Source organism: Cavenderia fasciculata (genome assembly GCF_000203815.1).
Source record: "Cavenderia fasciculata unplaced genomic scaffold Scf_Dfasci-G-o-33e01.r1-3, whole genome shotgun sequence".
In the NCBI taxonomy this organism is placed as follows: domain Eukaryota; phylum Evosea; class Eumycetozoa; order Acytosteliales; family Cavenderiaceae; genus Cavenderia; species Cavenderia fasciculata.
This window is the reverse complement of record NW_004457734.1, coordinates 1,381,959-1,403,143: the sequence shown is the minus strand read 5'-3', so window position 1 is coordinate 1,403,143 and position 21,185 is coordinate 1,381,959. Positions and strand designations below refer to the sequence as shown.

The window sequence follows — 21,185 nt, the reverse complement described above, 5'->3', positions numbered from 1 at the left end:
TTCAACTATTCCAAACACTCGGTAGTTGGATGTTGGGCTGTTGGTGGTGGGTTACCAAAAAATTTGCAACCAAATATGATCCAATTGAATTGTATCCTCCCCATGGAGTGTTCAACAGTCTGATGCCTCTGTCTTTAGCATTTGGCATATATTTTTTTTGGGTATGCGAGGGATGCTATGTGATTGTCGATAGAAGCAAGCTTTGCTTAAATTATTGATGACAGTTGGTGATATTAGAGTTGATGATGTTAAGTTGTACAACTTGGCTTGTCTGGTGAATATTTGGTAAAAGTTCCAACTTTGTAGAGTTACCATTTTCACGACACGTCCAAGTGGTCTCGCAGAGGTAATACCATGAAATCTTGCACGATAGTCTGTATCTGGTTCCAAATCTGGCAAATGCAAGTTCTTTCATTGACCAAATTTGTTAATCCAAACCCGATTTCTTTATTAAAGAGGATGGTTAGGATTACTCGACTGTATTTGATGAGAAGAGGTGTAGCGCCAACCAAGGTGATCATGCCGTCAATTTCAAAGAAGAACACCTGTTGTGTCGCCGTGGTGGTAGAGATTTAGGTTATCTGCCAGTACGCTATACACTATTTGCAAGAGATAGTTGAAATCGTTGATGGACTTTTGACAGGTTGAGTTGTCCATTAACAAATAATTGTTTTTGTTGTCTACATTCATAAAAGTCTTGAGGGAGCTTTCATACGAGATGTTGTTTGATAGTAGTATATTTGTAAACAACTTCATTTCCAAATCTATTAAATCCTTTGTCTAGCTGCAGTCTTCTTTGGTATTGGAATTTTAAAGAAAAAAAATAGAATAACTAAATAACATCATTGTTGCCCAGTACATTGTTCATATAGAATACTGTATGTTGTAATTGAACGTATGTTGAATGATAAAGATATAAAGTGTACAAGGAGGAAGATAAATTGTTGTTTGCGATGATTGTATTAACTGATATTCTATGATAGTGAAATGCGAATGATGTTTATAATGATGACGATAGTATGATTAATGAGAGAAAACATACAACAATAATAATACCCGCTGTATTAATTACACTCTAAGGATTCCAGAACAAGACGAAGCAATCTCTGTGAACTATAATTCAAAATTTGTATGTATACATATTATATAAAAGTCTTATCTCTCTTCGAAGATCTGTGTATAATAAAAATGGTATAAGGTTTTTTTCAACTTTCACTAATTTGATAGGCCTTGTTTTTTTAATTTAATTAATTAATATATAAATTAATATATAGTTATTAGTTATTTTGGTTGAGGATCTCCATTTTAGTCGTGGTCATGTCTATGAGATAAAATAATGTACAAGGCATGGATGATACCTGGAATCCAACCAAGAATGGTTAAAAGTACATTCAACCAAAAAGCTCCTCCACATCCTCTTTTAATAAGGACTGCCAACTAAATATTAAAATATTATTTTTTGCAATATTTTAATCTTTAATCAACTTTAATAAAAACAATAAAAGAAATAATTTTTTAAACCAAATAGATCATTCTATATTGTTTATTATGTTCGCCTACTATGATCAAACCCACGGTATTGCATCCCATTTTGATATTCTAATTATTTATATATTTGAAAAATATTATATTCTAAATGTTGTCTTGATGTATAGATATATATTCATATTCTTTTTCATATTTGTTTATTTGATAAATATTTATCAATATTTTATTTTTACTACTATTTTACAAAAGGGGTATTTAATTAATTAATTCTTGGTTCCTTTTCAGTATTTATAGACTTCAAATCTGGATTGGAAACAGAGGTTGGCATCATAATGGCAGCTACATTGTAAGATGTTACTGATGATTCTTCATCCTGTGGTTTACCAGAGATTGTTTCATCTTGTTCTGGAATCTCGATAGTGACAGACTCGGCTGAATCATCATTCTGAGCTGTTGAAATGGCAGAATCCATTTTAATCGAAGCAAATGCTTGTTGTGAAGAGTTTAATTGTTGTGAGTTTTTAAGATCGGCTGAATTGTTTGATGACATTGCTGATCCATTGGTTTGAGTAATTGTTCTCATTGATAAACTATTTGATCCCTTTCTCATTCTTGTTGCAATCTAAAAAAAGAAAAAATTAAATATTAATATATTTAGAAAAAGAGATTAATTCTTTTTGTTTTCTTTTTTATACATACACCCAAGGAAGAATTCTTGTCAGTAGCCAATTCCAACATTCTAAATTGATAGAATGCCAAGATACCGGTAGTAATAATAATTGGAATATGTACACCATAATCGACTGCAATAACATTGATCATTGCAACTGGTAGTTTACCGTGAATAATTGGATGTGGGACTTGAATAGCATAATTGAACCAGATACAAACACTTGAGATAATGGCAACCCTTCTACCACGATTCGAAGGTAAATAATAAATAATTCTAATCATAACATAGGCAAATGAAAATCCTAATCCCAACAAAAGACTGTCAACAATCTAAAATAGAAAAAAAAACAAATAAAATTAATATTACAATTAATTATTATTATTATTAATTATTTACCTTGAAAGTAACATAAAAGAATACTTGATAACCTTCCAACTTTTCATATGGAATTGGTGATAATTTAAACATTAGTACCATACCACCGGCAAACCCAAGTGCAAAGATAACATAAGAATGATTGATAAAGTTTTTATACCATGGACCAGTTAATGGATCATTCTCTTTACCTTTATTCATCTTTTGTCTCATCATTGCTACTTCATACATTAATCTAATTAAATACTAAAAAAAAAAAATAAAAATAAAAAAGAAAAAAGAAAATAAGAAATAATAATATTAATATTCTAATTCTATTCTATCAAAGTGTAGTATCTATTTTTTCATACCAAATTGATAATAAGATAAAACAACAGAACAAACCATAATAGTCCAATGGAAACAAACTTCCATAATAATATAATTGTCATATGGGTCAAGTGAACTAGTCATAATTAAACTATGAGCAGTCGAATGTGGCCACCATGAAATACAAAAGAAGCCAATTGCAATCCAAGATCCAATCATACGTTTACGCAAAAGACCATTTGATATTTTGAATACTCTAGAGCCGGCACATATGAGAAAGGCAACACCAAATCCAAATATAGAGGTTTCGAGAATAGCTAGTACAATGATGGCAGCTTTTTGGCCAGATGTTCTGACCATGACCTCGGCCATTGGTGGTATCTTGGCAAAGAAATCATCAGCCTTTACTCTATAACTTTCGACATAGGTACGATCAATACTTAATGCAACTGCCCATGCTACAACTGTGAAAATTGCCAACTGCAATCTCAAACTAGATGTAAATTTTTTTGCAAAAGAATGTAATAATACGTTTTCCATTTTTCAAGTTTATCTATAAATATATATTGATAAATAAATATTATCTCTCTGTACAAACAATAAATATATATTTATGTCTATGTAAAATAAAAAAATTATAGTTGTTAATTATCTTAATTGAGTATATATGGAGGAGGAAATGTAAACAAACTAAACTATCCTCAACTATTTTTGTTTCGTTGAATGTTTTAAATAATTTTGATTGTTATAATAAAAATAAAATATTCGTTCCAAAGGATATTAATATCTATTCCTTCTACGACTCTATGAAACAACATTTATAATGTTTTAGAGATTTTTATATAACAATGACTTGAACGAGTCCTTTCTTTAAAACAACAATAGATGAGGGGGTAGGCATGGTACCGTACCAACAGATTAAAAGATCCTGATAGTAGTGTCGACGTGTGTGTGTGATTGGGGGAACATTTACATTTTTAAAAAAATAGATTTGGTGGTGGATCTGTTTCCTTTTTCGTTTGTTGATCTGTGTATCTATTTGTATAGGCAACAACAAAGAGATAGATTCGAAAGAGAACGGGAACTGTGAAAACAAAAACAATCAATCTATAAACAAAAAAAGAAGAAGAAGATTATTGTTTTTGTTTAAGTTGATTTACGAAAGGCTGTTTAAACGTTCAATTCAGGAGTAGTGGTTAAGTTTCCATCCATCCGTCTAAATGATTATTATCATCCTACACGATTTGCAGGGTGTTCTGCAAAGTTGAAACCCAAACATAGGAGAACGGTTCGCAATGAGACTCAAGACACAAGACCCCCCTCTTGCACAATGGATCTAGTCAATCTGTGAGTTGATTGCCCATTGCGATTCTGAGCATTCATATGAAATGGTTGATTTTTTTTGTTTTTATTATCGCTATCCTCTATTCCCCGATACCATAAAAAACCAAGCCACCATAACTTGGGCTTGCAGCATCTCAGATTCACATTAAAATTTTATTCATTGTTTCAAAAAAAAAACGTTGAGTTGGGCGATTTTATTGTTTTTGTAGGGTTTTATGATTGTCCCTCCCCTAATAGCTATGTAGGGTACTATCACCCAATGCTTATTTTCCGTTGACAATAAACCCCGAGCTACGGAAATCCCACGATCTATTCTCGACGCACCATCAACCAGGTATTGTATAGAAAAATTAACTATTCCATTGTCCTTGAAACCCATTTAAATCGACCACCCATTGAGATCGTTGTTCGTACCCGAATCGACGTTCTCCTCAACTCTCCCCGAGAAACATTATTGACCTATTTTGGTTGAAATGTCACTCCTCCTTTGCAGGTAGTTCAAATTAATTGGGTTATCAACTTTTATGATTAGTAGATATACAACAACAACGCTCATTCATATAAATGTTTGTTAGCATGTTCGGGAAAAGTAAAGACACCCATCCCCATTACTCCATCGTCTAACATTATTAGTTCTCTCGATTCGATCCCTACTCGATCTACTTTCATACCACAATTGTAGTTGAAAATGATATTTTTTTAGATTATTATCATGTCAACATCCCAGAGTTTGGTTAAAAATCTAGAATGCGATATTTAATTATCTATTTATTCATTATATTTATACAATACTTTTGACTAGTTTTGGTTTTGTTATCTTGGGATACCACCAGCTTGACCATGAGGTCTAGGTTGACCCATTTGATATTGTAAACAATAGTCTATAGAGATATCAAGTTCGATGGCAGCACGTACAGGCCAGAATGGGTCGCGAAGGAATGGACGGGCCAACATGACTAGGTCAGCTGATTGCTGTTGTAATACTTGTTCTGCTTCTTCGGCTGTCTCGATGAGACCAACTGCAGCTGTCAAAAAGTTGGGTACATTCTTTTTGACAAGGTCTGCAAAGGGAACTTGGTAGAGTGGTTTGGCGACAACATGTTGACGGGGATTGTTACCTCCAGAGGAACAGTCCAACAAGTCGACACCCAACTCTTTGAGTTTCTTGGCCAATGGAATACTGTCCTCTGGAGTGAAAGCACCCTCTTCTTGAACCCATTCACTACAAGAGATACGAACAAACAGTACACCATCGTACACCTTTCTAATCTTTCTGACAATTTCATATAGGAATCGACTACGATTTTCAAGACTGCCACCATAGTCGTCTGTACGTTTGTTGGATGTACCCGAAAGGAATTCAGAGATGAGGTAGCCATGAGCAGCGTGAATTTCAATGACATCGAATCCAGCCTGCTCCGCTCGTTTGGCAGCATCTACAAACTTGTCTTCCATCGATCGAATCTCATCGATTGTCATGCCAGCGGGTTTTGGGAATGTCTCAGCCCATGGGATGGGTGATGGTGCATCTACATTGGTCCATCCTCCCTGTTCGGCATTTGCAGGTAACCGACTAGTATTGAGAAATGGAGCACAAGTCGAGGCCTTCCTTCCTGCGTGGGCAATCTGTAAACCAGCCTTTGCACCAAACTGATGAACAAAGTCAACGATTCTCTTCATCGGACCAACATGTTCATCCTTGTAGATACCAGCATCCAATGCTGTAATTCTTCCATTTGCAGTAACACCCGACGCCTCAAACATAACCAACCCAGCACCTCCCTTTGCAAATGTTCCCAAATGTACTAAATGCCAATCGTTCATAAATCCATCAGTTGATGAGTATTGGCACCTAAATGAGAGAATTTATAAATTAAATATATTATAATATTTAATAAATTATCTTTTGTTTACATACATTGGAGAAACAACGATTCTATTTTTAAATTCAACATTTCTAATTTTCAAAGGAGTGAATAACAATGGGATATGTTTTCCTTCATTCTTTCCTATTGATGGAATACCAGCTGATTGATAACCATTTGGATATTCTTTTGATTTATAAATATTATTCTTAAATTCTGGTATACTTTTTGAATTCATAATTAGTTATTATTAATATTATTAATATTATTATTATTATATAATGAAGTTATTATTATTATTGGTTGATTGAGATGACTGACTCTGCTGGTATAATTAATGTTCATTTTATAGTAGTTGATAGTTTGTTCTCTGAGATCTTCTCAGAGACAACAATTTATGATATACACACCATTCAGATAGAGAAGCTTCTCTTTCTCTTTCTTCTTCAATATACATCTCTGAAAGATTATTGAATGGTTTATATTCTTCTTCGCGAAACCTACAACACTCCCACTTTTTTATCGGAGCAGGAGCAGGACGAACCAACCCCCCAAATTAAATTCAAAAAATAAATACAAAAAATACATTTTTGGAACAAGCTTGAGGATGAATGATTTGAATTAGTTAATTGTTTAATAATTATTGATGGTTGATTTATACATTTTAATAGTTATTGTTGTTGTCAGCAATATAGATATATTTGTATCTATCTATAATTTACTAACAGCATCATTATGTGATTTAACAAGTGTTGAAATCTTTTTAAAGTTTGGATGTTTGGCATCTTTGGCTAGTTGGAAAAGAATCGATTCTGTAGTTGTAATAAATGCACCTGATTGTTTAAGTCTCTGTTAAATATTATATAATGTATTAGTTAGTTCGTTGGTTGGTTAAAATTCATCATCATTCTTTGCATACCTCAAGAGCAACCAATTTTGAATTTAATCTTTGTGAACTAACAGCATCTTCGACAATGTGTACATCGTAACCACTTTCTAAAAGATCCAATGTAGTTTGAAGTACACAGACATGTGTTTCAATACCAGTGATAATGACAGACTTTAATCCTCTAAACTCTTTTAGTTTGTTTTGTACATCAGGAGTACACATTGAAAAGAGTGTCTTTGAAAAGATTGGATAACTCTTTGGATCCAACTCATCAACAATATGTCCAAGTCCTTGTGGGTATTGTTCTGTTCCAATAATTGGTACATTCAATTCTTTACATCCTTTAATCTTATTTTGAATAGATGACAGACACCAATGTTAATTAATTAGACAACTATGAAGAATCTTAATACTCCACCTGCTGCTGCTGCTGCTGCTGCTGCTAAAAGTATACATACCAAAGTTGAAGCATGTTGTAATACCTTTGGCATTTCATGGATCAATGGTACAAACTTTGTTTGTAAATCACATCTATCATCATTTCATTATGTATGGTAAATAGAGTAAATGGTAAGTACAACAATCAAAGCCCATTAATATTGTTCAGCTGATGATGATGATGATGATCTTACACAAATAAAGCAGTTGTTTCAGGTGCTACTCTTCCCAAACGAATAAGATTGTTCATTATTGTTGTTGTTCCTCTTTTGTAAGAATACTATTCTATTATATATATTGTTTCAATTTGTTTTTAATTAATTTAAATGAATCTTGCAAAAAAACAAAATCATATGATTCGTTTTAAAACTTTGTTGTTGTTTGTTCAAATACCCGAATGTGTTAGAGTTATAGGATAGAATGGATACCACTACTACTGCAACTACAACTACAACAAACACACCATCACAAGATATCGATACAAAGATGGGTGATAATGTTCAACAACAAGTCGAACAAGTCGAACAAGTGACACCAGCGTCAGCTGTTACTACTACAAATAGTAAAAAAGAACAAGAAGATATTACAGCTACAATGACAGAAGTTGAAAAGAGAAACTTTATGTGGAAGTTGGAATCATTGTATTCGAGATACCGACCATCAATCAATCCTTTGATATTGTCTGATTTACAATCGATTGGTCTATGTGAAAGATGTTGTCTAAGATACTGCGATATTAGAGATTTATCGCTATATCAAGAACCAACTATTGTCATTCATAATCTACTCTATAACATTGAAAAGGGTCATGCTTTTGATATTGAACAACAACAACAACAAAAACAACAAAAGGAACAAGAAGAAAAGTTGGCATCAACCACGACTTCTGCTGAAACTGATGCTTCGACTACAACTACCACCACTGTCACTGATACAACTACAACTACAACTACTCCAACACCAGTAGTAGTATTACCAAAATATCAATGTCAAACTGAACCATGTGGAACAAAGAGTAAGGTTTTACAAAAAAAAGAATATTATTCTATCTTTTTTTTTTTACTCATATATTTATATTTCTACTAGTATGTTCAACATGTTTAGGAATGCTTCAAAATTTAATGGATCCAACATTTCAAAAAGATATATTGGATAATATTGCCAAATGTCCATACGAATTCCATGACTATTCACTACAACTTACACTCCCCATATCTGTTACGATTAGAGAGTATTCTGTTTGGTATTACTTGAAACAACGTTATAATGACAAGTCTTACAACTCTTATACTACCGGACCTGCACCATTGGCATCGGTTTTACTTAAAGATTATCTTCCAAAATTATTCTCCAAGGTCGATATCAAAGAAGCTATCAAATGGATTCTTGGTCCATTAATTGTTAAAAGATTTAATTTTAAATTTCAACCAAATGTAAAGTATTATTATAATTATATATATATATTATATATTATTAAATAATATTTATTTTGTTTATTTATTTATTTTTAGAGCGACTTTAGAATTAATATGGATTATTTACATGAAGAAACTAAAAATGATCATACCTTTTTATTCGATATTTCGAGACCATCGAAAAAAGACAAAAACAAAGATACAATAATAATAATAACAAGTACAACAAAAATAAGAAGAGTGCTGCCGAAGATTCACAACAACAGGTACAAGATATCTTGGATGAAATATCAATGAAGGATTATTGTTCGAGTGGTGAAGTACCACCAAACACACCGAAAACATTCTACCAATACAATATTAGTTATGCTCAAGCTTCCGTTTACATTAGTGGAAGATACAACAAATACTCTAGATCACTCAGTCAAACAAACATGTTACCAATTGAATACAAAAAACAATTGGAACAAAATCCAACTACTACAGTTACCAATGATAAAATGGATGAACCACTCATTACAATCAATAATGACGATAGACAAAGATTAACTGGTAGTGTTGATGAATTATTTAATAAGAAAATTATGGAAATGTTTGCATGTGATTGTATGTATAAACAAAAAAAAAATGAAACAAGGTAAACGAATGATACTAATATGTATGTATGTATGTATGAATGAATGAATTATTTATAGCAACCAATTTAGTTGGTAGTGGTAGAGAGGATATTGATGTAAGAATGCTTGGTCAAGGTAGACCATTCTTTATTGAACTTATCAATGCTCGTAAAATCAAGTATACTCCAAAGGATTTCTTAGATTTACAAAATGCAATCAATAATGAACATTCTGAAATTAGATTAACTGATTTACAATTTATTACAAAGTATGAAAGTAATAGTACAAACTCAAACTATATTCAAAATACTTATTATTATTTTTATTTTTAGAAAACAAACAACATTATTAAATGAAGGTGGAACTACAAAGAAAAAGATTTATAGATGTGTTGTTTGGACTGACAAGGAACTTGGTGAAGAAGATTTAAAGGTATTGTCAACTCTAAAGGATATAGAGTTGAAGCAAAATACACCAGTTCGTGTTATGCATCGTAGAACATTGATGGAACGTAAAAAGATGATTGACAAACTCGAATATGAATACGTTTGTCCACATATCTTTACTTTGGATGTTTGGGCTCAAGCAGGTACCTATATCAAGGAGTTTGTTCATGGTGATCTTGGTAGAACTACACCAAACGTTGGTTCTATTCTAAATTGTGAAGCTGATATTTTACAATTGGATGTATTAAATGTTGAATTGGATTTCCCACCAAAAATTAATGAAACTAATCAATAATCAATAATCAATAATAACAAAGAGAGAATCAATGGATAAATACAATATACATTTTTTATTCAATTAAATATTTATATACATAAAAAAAAAATAGTAGTACAACAACAATAGGTTTGGTTGGGATTAAAGGTTATTATACAATCATTTGGATATCAGAACAGTTGATAAAGCATTCACCAACACTATCTATTCTTTGCCATCTTGCCAACAAAGTGGCAGCGGTTAGACGTACAGGCACCTTAATCTTCATTATGTATGCCTTGCTTGCAGTACATCCAGCCCATGTACCAGTAGTAGGTGCAACATTATTGATACTTTGGAAAAATTCAAAATCATTCCAAGTTAAAACCTTGGTAGCTGTATTTACACCTTGTTTGGTTATATAGAATTCCCAACTTGGAAATTGAAAAAAAGTGTTAGAAGAAAAAAGAAAAAATTGAAAAAGACTAGTTTACAAATTACATACAATGATGGATTATGAGTTGCAGTAGCACAAAAGGTTACAGTAATATCCATACTAGTGTTTGATGTTGATCCGATTTTGTATTGTGTTGGAGTCCATTTAGTTGCGATAGACATACCACTCTTATCTCCAAATTGGGCAGATGGAGTTGAAGCACCTGCAGAGCATAGATTGTTTGGAACAGCTTGGGTCAAAGCAGAGTATCCTGATTGATACTGTGGAATCAAGACGGCAAACTCATTCAACTGAGTGAATTGGTATGTTGGATCACTACCCCTATTTTTAACATACTGGAAAGCTGCGCGACAATCTAAATCCTGAATTCCAGTTCCATCTAAAAGGTAAATATTTAATCACAAAAGAGAATGAGAAGGAGTTGGATTTAAAATTAATGAACCATGGGAAGAAATATATAATAATAATTATAATTACCAGTTGGCCACCAAATACTATTCTTTGGATTGTTTTTACAACGAGCTTGGCGAGCAATTGGACTAATCAAATATCCATGTCCATAGACATTACTGATAAAAATACAAAACAAAAGGAATATTATAGAAACTTTTGTGATAAACATGGTTTTAGACAAAAAGATTGTAGAAACTTTTTAATTGGATTGTTTGTTAATTATTTAATATGTGGATTTGATGATTCATTTCATTTCCTTTTCGTACCCTATTTATACCTTTTGAAAGTAAATTGGAATCAATCGTTCCATACATACATCGAACCAACCAACCAGTCTATCAGTCCAAACAAACAACTCCTATTGGTGGCTTACAACTTTGGTATCAAAGTTCTATTTTAAATGAAAACGACGGTAAGCCAAAACCTTGTTCTACCATTCTTTATTATAAGCCGATCACAACACTTGGTGTCATACATCTTTCCACCGTAATTGATATCGACGTGGTTCGTGGTTTAAAATAACAACAACCATATTGTGAGATGTGTGGGTGATGTTATGTGATGATGTGAACCCAAAAAAAACAAACTTGTTATTCTTGGATCAAATGTTGAAGTTCAGATACCTTTATATATCGAAACGACACATCATAATTAAATTAATATATTAATATTCTTCAAAACTCTAGAGTAACAATATTGTTTTTGAGTTCTGGAATCAGGAATTCTTGTATTCCTCTTTTTTAATTTTCTTTATTTTTTATTTTTATGCACAGAGAGTTCTGTCTGCTTGAAGAGACGAGCATCAAACACACGATTTTGTGTTTATTACCCTACCCACCTACTTATATATTTATATTACACCTACCTTACATATATTACAGATTGACAACACATACATATTACTTTTGAAATATATTTATATAGCTAGAGAGAAAAGAAACTATATAGACTTACTTATACTTGACACACTTACACACATACAATCAATCAATCAATCACTATAACAACAACAACAACAACAACAACTACTACTATCAACACCTTTGTAAATTTAATCACACGTCACCAATACAGATACACACTTATACATACATACACAACAAAACAGAGTATCTCAGTAACAATAACAACTCAACTCAATCAATATAATAATTAATAATTTATTTATTTGTTTTAATAGTCATCAATAATAATAATAATAATCAATCAAACATAGAATAATTCACTAACACCTAATACAAACATAACATAAATATAAAGAAAGAAATGAAACAACCACTTATATGTTCGGGTCATTCAAGACCAGTATCTGATCTTGCATATTGTAATGAAGGAAGCGATGGGTGCTTTATAATATCAGCATGTTTAGATGGTAAACCAATGCTGAGAGATGGATCCAATGGAGATTGGATAGGAACATTTGAAGGTCACAAGGGCGCCGTATGGTCATCCAGATTCAATTCAACCGCTACACAAGCCATCACTGCCTCTGCCGATTATACTGCGTAAGTAGTAGTAGTAGTAATAATAATAATAGTTGTAGTAATAGTATTACTATTAAGACTGACCATTATTATTATCTCTGATTTATTATAGTAAACTTTGGGATACATTAAATGGTACAGAATTATATTCATTTGAACACGACTCTATTGTAAAGACTGCTGATTTTTCAAGAGTATGACCACACACAACCAAAATTTTGGAACAACCATCATCATCATCATTGTTGGAATCAATCATTAATCATTAATATCTTATCCCTCATTTTATTTCAAACCAAACCCCTATAATTAGAATAATAATAGAATAGTGACTGGAGGTGCTGACAAGGTTCTCAGAGTTTTCGATTTGGAGAACCCAACAGAACCAATATTCAAAGTATCTGGACACAATGGAATGATCAAATGTGCATTGTGGAGTGTATACAATGACGACTGCGTACTAAGTGGTGGCGCAGACGAGGTTATCCGTATTTGGGATCTCAGAAGTCAAAACAAAATGACTATTTGCGCAAAGGCTCCAATCTCGAGTATGGAGTTTAGTAAAGATAAAAAATTATTACTTACAACCGCTGGTAATGAAGTTACATTTTGGGATGCTCAATCGTAAGATAGAAAGATAGAAAAAGAGAGTCAATCAAAAAGAGAGAAATATATAATTAATGAATATTACTTTTTTTTTAGATTCCATCCAGTTAAAGTTTATTCACTTCCATATGATGTTCATTGTGCGTCATTACATCCTGATGGATCTAGATTTATTGCTGGCGGTAGTGATTTTTGGGTTCATGTCTATGACTCTGCAACTGGAAACGAAATTGAAGTTAATAAGGGTCACCATGGTCCAGTCAATTGTTGTCGATATTCATCTGATGGCGAATCATTTGCTTCAGGTTCGGTTGATGGTACAATTAGAATTTGGTTAATAAAAAAAAAAAACAAAATCAAATAATAATAATAACAAATTGGATCAAAATACACCTTTATAACAACAACAACAACAATTAATAATAATAATAATAATAATAATAATAACAAATTGAATCAAAATACCCGCTATTGAAACCAACAACACTTTGAAATAACAACTTGACACCTATACTATCTACTTTGCAGACCCTCCTATACTATTTGCTATGATGAATTTCATAAGCACGATAGTGGGTAAAATGGTCTTTGTGATAAATGGTTTAGGTCAAGTATTTATCATCAAGGTGACATTGGTTGAAATGACCAGCGAGTATTCTATCTACTTTTCATCATCAGAGGATTTTCCAACAACATATATACATAACACACACATATCTATAAATATTTTTCTCCAACTCGAATCAATCATTCACACAAACAAATCATAACAAAAGCAAGCCAAGCCCAAATAGTATTTATTGTATTATTATTATTATTATTTTTCTTCATTCTTGAAATTGATAATATTATCTATCTATTTTTTGTTTGGTTGTAAAGATTAATATATTTTTACCAAGTTCGAGAATATAATAATAATTAAACAGAGAATACCATACCGACTGACCATAAAACGTAAAACTTGTTTTGTTTGGGATGATAGCCAATTTTTACGTTTTTACTTTCTTTATAAGGAATGATCTGGTGTCACACGTCTTTTCTCTGGGAGGGTTTTCAAACGAGAGATCCGTCGCTGCATGTTTATGTGGATTGTAGATCGTCACCTAAAGGCAAATAGTCAATCTGCTGTGGGCAAAGTGCCACCCCCAAATTCAATGTTTTCAACACAATCTTTACATCAGATTGGCATCTGACTCTTGTTCCACACAGATTTATAAACAATATTATTAGCAGCCAGCCAGCATCATCACAATCCACAAATCGATAAGACGTGGAGGGGGATCCACAACAAGTGAATAAAACCAAAACATCATTTCTCACAACTCATCCTCCTCATGTAAATAAATAACGATAATAATATTATCTAATCGACAAACAACAACCAACCAACAAATTATATTATATTTATATTTAATAATCATTTTTTTTACTTAAAAAAGATATCTTTACATCATCATACACAATACAATAGAATAGATAGAATTCCACAAGTGACGACTTGCACAAAATATAGGCATCAATAAACTAAAAACTGTAAAGGTACGTTTGGTACTAGTTGTAGAAGCTCAGTTCATACCTACTACACTTCAATTCCCACACACAATTGTTGAACAACGATGTGTCTATCAACAACAACAAGTTGATCAATCGGCGATTTGGTGAGGTGCCCCCTTTCACCAGTATCTTGAAAAAATTAGGTGAAGAAAGGGATTCATCTTTATCGAACACACAAATTAATTAATCGCCTCCAATTCATGTGGAGTGGTTCGAAAGATAGAGAGGCGAACAAAAAAAACAAAAACACAGATTTCTCCAGCCACCCAACAACGTCTTGGGTTCTTTTTCCTCCTCCTCCTTTCAACAGCAGAACCCCTACAACCAGAATTATAACAAATCAACAAATAATATTAAAAAAGAGATAAAAGAGAATAAGAATAAGTGCCGTTGTAAAAAGGTATTTACTTTAACAAGAGGAAAGGGAAAAGGAAATCAATCGGCGACAGCACAATCAAAGAGCAAACAAAACAACAACATGTGTTTTTGATAACAGGAAGAAAACAACATCAAAGAAGAATAATATTTAAAAGGGGATATAAATACGAAACACGATACTCTCTCCCCTTTTTTTTTGATAAGCAATTGCTTATTATTGTCATTGTCATAATTTCACAGCAGAAATTGTAAATAACGACGAACAAAAGAACAGCTAATAATAGTTGTTCATTTGGGTTGGTAAATCAACGACAACGATAGAGAAGAGAATAAGAGAGAGAGTGTGCGTGCTTCTGTACAGATGATATCACGAATAGTAATCTTTTATTACCCGCCAATTAAACACAATCCACCCCATCCACCCCGTCCCCCACATAAACAACACACAATGTTACATACAGTTAAAAAATCCAACAACAGCTGTCCTGTTTGTTCAAACACATCTACTACCGACCGCACTCTGTGTCCACATCACATGTTGATGATGTTGATTCATACTTGAAATAGTATTCTTGTCACTTGACAAGTGTGTTGTGGTTGGTAGAGGTAGTAGTCGTGATTGTATTTGGAGTGACAGATCCTAGCATGCTACTATTACTCTGCCACTGCTGATGATATGTTTAATAATAATAATATTTTGCTGTTGTCATTTTGTTTGTTTTACTATTGTCATTATCGTCAACAACAACAACAATTGATCAATCACACACACACACAGATATATAAATATATATTTAATTGTTTCCTATTAGATTTTGTTTTTGTTTTTGGTTTATTTGGACACACATTATATTTATATATATATATATTCACATGTTGTGTAGAAATACTAATTCACCGATTCAATCCAATTTATAGTAATAGAACGGAGCACCAGCAGCAGTAGTTTAATTTTTTTTAAAACCCATACAAGATAGATAGATAGATAGATTTAAAATCAATAATAATAATAACATTTACGTTTTCACTTCAAAACAAGAACAATCAAGAAAATCATCAACGCCACAGTCAACAACAACACTATTTTGGAAATTATCATTATTTATAAATAATAATATTATCCTTAGGATTGATAATAGATAGATAATCATGTCAGCCGAACCATGCGCAGTTTGCAATCTCCCAATTAAAGCTTCAAGAATTAGAGCAAAGGGTAGATTATTCCATGAGGTATGCATCTATCTACTTTTTTGGAATTTGATAAAACATTATATAATGTTGGATACTAAGATGTTGATTTTAAAAATATTTTTAGGAATGTTTTCAATGTAGTAAATGTGGAGTATCATTGGAAAGTTTTTTCTTTAAAGATGGTAAACTTTATTGTGATCCATGTGAGACAGAGTTGTTTGCCAAAAAGTGTGACAAGTGTCTACTACCAATCCAAACAACTCTTGTCAATGTAAGAGGAAAAACATATCATACCGATTGTTTTAGTTGTCATTATTGCAAGACAGCAATCAAAGGAGGATTTTTTTATATTGGAGGCAATTTTGTTTGTGATAAATGTGATGCAAATGGAAATAATAGTGTAAATAATACAACTCATAATCATAATCATAATAGTAGTAGTAATAGTAACAGTAATAATAGTATTAATAATGGACAAAGAGTATCACCACCAACTACACCACCTGCATCTGGAGCACCTATGCCACCATCTGAATTGGTTCGTGCTACATCACATAATATCATAAATCCATTACGTCCACCTCCATCTTATCCATCCACCGATTCACTCGTTTCCAATTCTTCATCTTCATCATCCTCTTCATCTTCATCATCATCTACGCCACCCTACGTCAACTCATTTGTTAATATTCCAGCCAATCCAATACCACAACCAACATCACATTTTACCGTACCCAACGTGCAAGTTCATTCTGCACCCGAGCTCTATAGCAACCATACGTCACCACCTACCACACCACCACATGAAAAGCGTTCAAGTACCACTGTCATCAATGTCGGTGGTCAAAATGTCGAATTGCCAGATGGCACCAACGTTGTACATATCCCATCACATCAATCAGGAGTAGGAATAGGAGGAATCAATACTATGTCTCCAGGTATCGCATCGCACAATTTCATATATATTGTCAATACACCTAATAATAGTGGAGGAGCAACAATGTCTCTACCACACATGTTTGGTAACACACTTCGTTTGTCGGGTGACATTTCAGCAGCTGCCTCACCATCTCTATCACCAACCTCTTCCACAGGTTCTTTGCTTTCGAGTAATAGTTCGTCTGGTAGTCTGACAACACCAGGTGGCCAAAAGAACAAAGACGACGACAAACCACCCATTGAAAAGCATATTCCAGTTATCAATGGCAAGACAATCAACGACTTGCTCAGAACACAATCATTTGAAGATATCCTAAACAATGTACTAAACAACAAGGTTAGAGTACACAATGAAATCAAGAAATCTGAAATAGAATGGGGTGATGTCATGGCATCAGGTGCATCTGGAAAGGTCTATAAAGGAAAATACAAATGTAGAGATGTTGCAATCAAAGTTTACAGTACCGATAATTTATGTTTTAGTAGAGAAGAATTTGATAGAGAAGTTTCAATTATGAGGTAAAGAAAGAAAAAAAGATTGATAGAAAAAGAGAAAGATGGAAATATATTTATATTAACTTTTTCTTTTTCTTTTTCTTTTTAGTTTATTGGAACATGAATGTTTTACAGAATTTTATGGAGCAAATACTGAAAAGACCAATTATTTATTCCATGTTTCTGAATTGATTAAAGCTGGTAGTTTAAGAGATATATTGTTAAACAAGGAGTACGAGATGAGCTATGCTCAACAAATATCGATGGCATTGGATATTGCCAATGCAATGAAATACCTTCATTCGATGGGTGTCATTCATAGAGATTTAAAGAGTGGTAATGTGTTGGTCACCGAAGATATGCGTGGAAAGGTGATCGATTTTGGTACAAGTCGTGCAATTGATTTGTCCAAACAGATGACTCTTAATCTTGGTACATCTTGTTGGATGGCACCAGAGGTATTTAGAAACGAACCATACACTGAAGCTTGCGATGTCTACTCGTTTGGTATTGTTTTATGGGAAATCTACTGTCGAAGAGATCCCTATGAAAATGTAAATAGTTGGAGTATACCTTTAATGGTTACTAAAGGTGAAAGACCTCCTATCCCAAATGATTGTCCTTCTGATTTTTCTAAATTGATAAAGTAAATAGATAAAAATTAAAATATATATAAATAGATAAATAACACATATATATTAACTATACTTTCTTTTAATTTAACTTTAGGGCATGTTGGATTGATAAAGCAAAAAAGAGACCATCATTTAAAGAAATATTTTCAACTTTAAACAAAATCTATGGAGGTTTAACTTTAAACAGACAAAAAAAGAAAGGATTATTTGCAACCAAATAAATCAACAGACAGACAGAATATAACATAATAAATATTAATATTTAAAGTATAACATTATAATACACAATTTGTGATAATTTATTTAATCATCATCCATTATGATTTGATTGTTCGTGTCGAGTTATTATTATTGTTATGATTTTTGTTTGTTTGTTTTATTTATTTTTTATTTGTTGAAAGTTGGTGGAGTAAGAGTAATTAACCAATTAATGAAATCTTCCCATTTAGATTCCCAAGCAGTGATGGTAGCATTCTTTTCTTGATCGTCGAAATAGGTACTATAGGCAAGAGAGTTGATGGCAAGTTGTTTTAATTGTTGAATATTCAATCCCCATCCGACGGTGACTTCGTAGAAATCAAAACTGATGCCAGAGTACCCATAGATGGCAGGATCATCGTTGTTGATGGTGATGGGAAGACCTTCGTTGAAAAGAGCAAATGCAGGGTGGGCTCTAAAGTTGGCGACGAATTCAAGCACTTGATTCGAGATTGGACACACTTCAATGCCAATATTGTTTTGTTTGACTAGGTCCATGAGGAGTGGGTGTTTGGTGAGTTGGAGACCATGACCAATTCTAACTGATTTGAGAAGGATGGCATCGTAGAGATTGGTGTTGTTGTAGAGGATAGTCTCGCCAGCGTGGAAGTAGTACTCGAGTGGGTATTGAGTGTACTTGCTCATTTCTTGGAGCTCGGCAAACTCTTCGAGGAAGTAGATCAATGGGTAACCTTCATCTTCTGGTCCCACCAAATCATATCCAATAAAAGTCTCTGGGAATTGGTTACGTAGCTCGAGCGACTCTTTCATGTGCTCAAAGACAACTTCACGTGACGAGTGTCTTCCATCACATCCAATAATCTTGATGGCAAACTCTGGTGCGTTGTAGTCGACTCGTACCTGCTCGACCAACTCGGCGAGTTGGGTCATGAACCAAGTGTTGTTGTAGGCGGTGCCAGACAAATCGTAAAAGCTGCCAAAACACTTTCTAAGTTCCAAATGTTGTACATTGTCCTCAAAGGTTTGGTTGACCAAATGCGACATGTAGCCCATTGTGATGGGTGTGTAGGTGACGAGACCGGCCACACGTGCAAAGATCACATCAAACTTGTCCCACAATGAAATGTAGTTGCCATAGTCCAAGCCAAAGAGAGTGAGGCTTCCCAAAAGGGTGGCGTCAAATTCAGTGACGTTGCTGGCCTGACTACGGAGTGTGGCGACAAGCTTCCAGTTTGGATCACTTGGTTGTTGTGCATAAAAGTAAAACGAACCAAACGGTGTAGCTGCATTGTTTTGACCAACATACAAGTAACAATTTGGCATATACGTTCCAACCGAAATCAAATAATCATAGGTTGCTGAACTGTCTTGATGAAGATGTAAAATTGATCCTTTTGGCATTTTCTTTATAATTTGGTAAACTTGAGTTTCTGAAATATTATTAATTGCCTAAAAATGATAATAATAATAAGTTAGTCATAGTTCATATCAATCAATCAATATCTTTATATTTGTTTGTTTATACATACTTGTAAAAAGTTAATTCCTGATGGATCGTTGTTGGAAAGTGACAATTCTTCATATTGAAGGATTTGTGAGAATATTTGGTTTGCTTTGATTTCATTATCATTCAAATGGATAAATGATCCATCTTTGATTTTGTTTTCTTGGTCAACTAGTTTTTGTCTTAGTTCCAAGTATTCCTTAATACCTGGTTCATCGGCACTACTACCACTGTCAGATGATGAATAAGAGTCTGTTGAAGAAGAAGAAGAAGAAGGAGAACTACCTCCTCTCTTTTGATAGGAGGATGGTTTAACGGTTGTTGATTGTTGGTGATGATTGATTCTAACAGCTGATGAATAGGTTGCACAAACAATGAGCGAACATATCAACATGGATATTAACAATATTTTTGTGATTACAGTTGTCATCTTTATATCTTTTTAGTTTTTTGATGATGATGAAACTGTTTATTTTATTTATTATAAATAACTATTACTATTTCTATTTACTTTTTGATACTAGAATAATAAAAAAAATAAAAAAAAAGAGTGATTGTTTGAAACAACAATACGATACAATTCAATACAATACAATTGACGTCAAACTAGAATAAAGTATTTATATGTACAATATATTTAAATATTATATCACAATGATAGTGAGTGAGTGAGTGAGTGAGTGTGGACAGATAGTATTGGTATTGAAAAAGAATGATGATGAAAGTGTGTGTTTATATATAAATATATATGGGTGATGGGTGGTTAACAGTGTTTTAAAAATCTACAAATTTATAGTTAGTGAGAGAGTGATAGTGATGTTACAATAAAGATATAAATAAATATAATAATATGTTCTAGTTCCGAGCGCGCTGATGAATCACAGTGTTGGTTCTTAAGAATGTGATCGAACTATAGGATGCGGAACAAAGAAGCACACAAGAATTGAACAAAAATTAATTTTAAACAAAAAATCGCAATGCCAATGAATGCAACCCAAGGAAGAGACCTTAATCTCTTCGTTCTTTTTCAAAAATGTTCTAAAATAGAGGTGGGAGCGATTTCTGTCATCTTCCACTCCAACCCCCACAGTCATCAAGATTTAAAAAAAAAGAACATCAACAACACATGTTGTTTGATCATGTGAGTGTTGTTTG

General features: G+C 32.9%; 7 protein-coding genes across 7 annotated transcripts; 3 read left to right on the top strand and 4 right to left on the bottom strand.

Annotated features, from left to right (window-relative positions):
* Positions 1-832: 832 nt before the first annotated feature.
* DFA_04806 (uncharacterized protein) lies at positions 833-3,385 on the bottom strand (the record flags this gene model as incomplete). Its single annotated transcript, XM_004360470.1, has 8 exons — positions 833-974; positions 1,073-1,113; positions 1,390-1,437; positions 1,572-1,599; positions 1,785-2,110; positions 2,188-2,490; positions 2,558-2,782; positions 2,921-3,385. The coding sequence occupies 8 exons, from the start codon at positions 3,383-3,385 to the stop codon at positions 833-835; spliced, it is 1,578 nt and encodes a 525-aa protein (XP_004360527.1).
* Positions 3,386-5,002: 1,617 nt separating this feature from the next.
* DFA_04805 (NADH:flavin oxidoreductase/NADH oxidase domain-containing protein) lies at positions 5,003-7,434 on the bottom strand (the record flags this gene model as incomplete). The annotated part of the gene is made up of 6 exons (XM_004360469.1): positions 5,003-6,041; positions 6,108-6,278; positions 6,465-6,513; positions 6,777-6,903; positions 6,974-7,291; positions 7,402-7,434. The coding sequence occupies 6 exons, from the start codon at positions 7,432-7,434 to the stop codon at positions 5,003-5,005; spliced, it is 1,737 nt and encodes a 578-aa protein (XP_004360526.1).
* Positions 7,435-7,801: 367 nt separating this feature from the next.
* DFA_04804 (uncharacterized protein) lies at positions 7,802-10,154 on the top strand (the record flags this gene model as incomplete). Its single annotated transcript, XM_004360468.1, has 5 exons — positions 7,802-8,396; positions 8,468-8,814; positions 8,970-9,402; positions 9,492-9,681; positions 9,746-10,154. The coding sequence occupies 5 exons, from the start codon at positions 7,802-7,804 to the stop codon at positions 10,152-10,154; spliced, it is 1,974 nt and encodes a 657-aa protein (XP_004360525.1).
* Positions 10,155-10,287: 133 nt separating this feature from the next.
* Positions 10,288-11,919, bottom strand: DFA_04803 (chitinase B; the record flags this gene model as incomplete). Its single annotated transcript, XM_004360467.1, has 4 exons — positions 10,288-10,549; positions 10,621-10,951; positions 11,050-11,141; positions 11,891-11,919. The coding sequence occupies 4 exons, from the start codon at positions 11,917-11,919 to the stop codon at positions 10,288-10,290; spliced, it is 714 nt and encodes a 237-aa protein (XP_004360524.1).
* A 372-nt stretch (positions 11,920-12,291) lies between these two features.
* Positions 12,292-15,998, top strand: strap (WD40 repeat-containing protein; the record flags this gene model as incomplete). The annotated part of the gene is made up of 7 exons (XM_004360466.1): positions 12,292-12,530; positions 12,622-12,703; positions 12,823-13,133; positions 13,212-13,448; positions 14,129-14,193; positions 15,252-15,295; positions 15,972-15,998. The coding sequence occupies 7 exons, from the start codon at positions 12,292-12,294 to the stop codon at positions 15,996-15,998; spliced, it is 1,005 nt and encodes a 334-aa protein (XP_004360523.1).
* A 198-nt stretch (positions 15,999-16,196) lies between these two features.
* On the top strand, positions 16,197-18,528 carry DFA_04801 (LIM-type zinc finger-containing protein; the record flags this gene model as incomplete). The annotated part of the gene is made up of 4 exons (XM_004360465.1): positions 16,197-16,277; positions 16,363-17,696; positions 17,782-18,318; positions 18,402-18,528. The coding sequence occupies 4 exons, from the start codon at positions 16,197-16,199 to the stop codon at positions 18,526-18,528; spliced, it is 2,079 nt and encodes a 692-aa protein (XP_004360522.1).
* A 166-nt stretch (positions 18,529-18,694) lies between these two features.
* On the bottom strand, positions 18,695-20,460 carry DFA_04800 (adenosine deaminase-related growth factor; the record flags this gene model as incomplete). Its single annotated transcript, XM_004360464.1, has 2 exons — positions 18,695-19,975; positions 20,056-20,460. The coding sequence occupies 2 exons, from the start codon at positions 20,458-20,460 to the stop codon at positions 18,695-18,697; spliced, it is 1,686 nt and encodes a 561-aa protein (XP_004360521.1).
* Between the last annotated feature and the right edge of the window lie 725 nt (positions 20,461-21,185).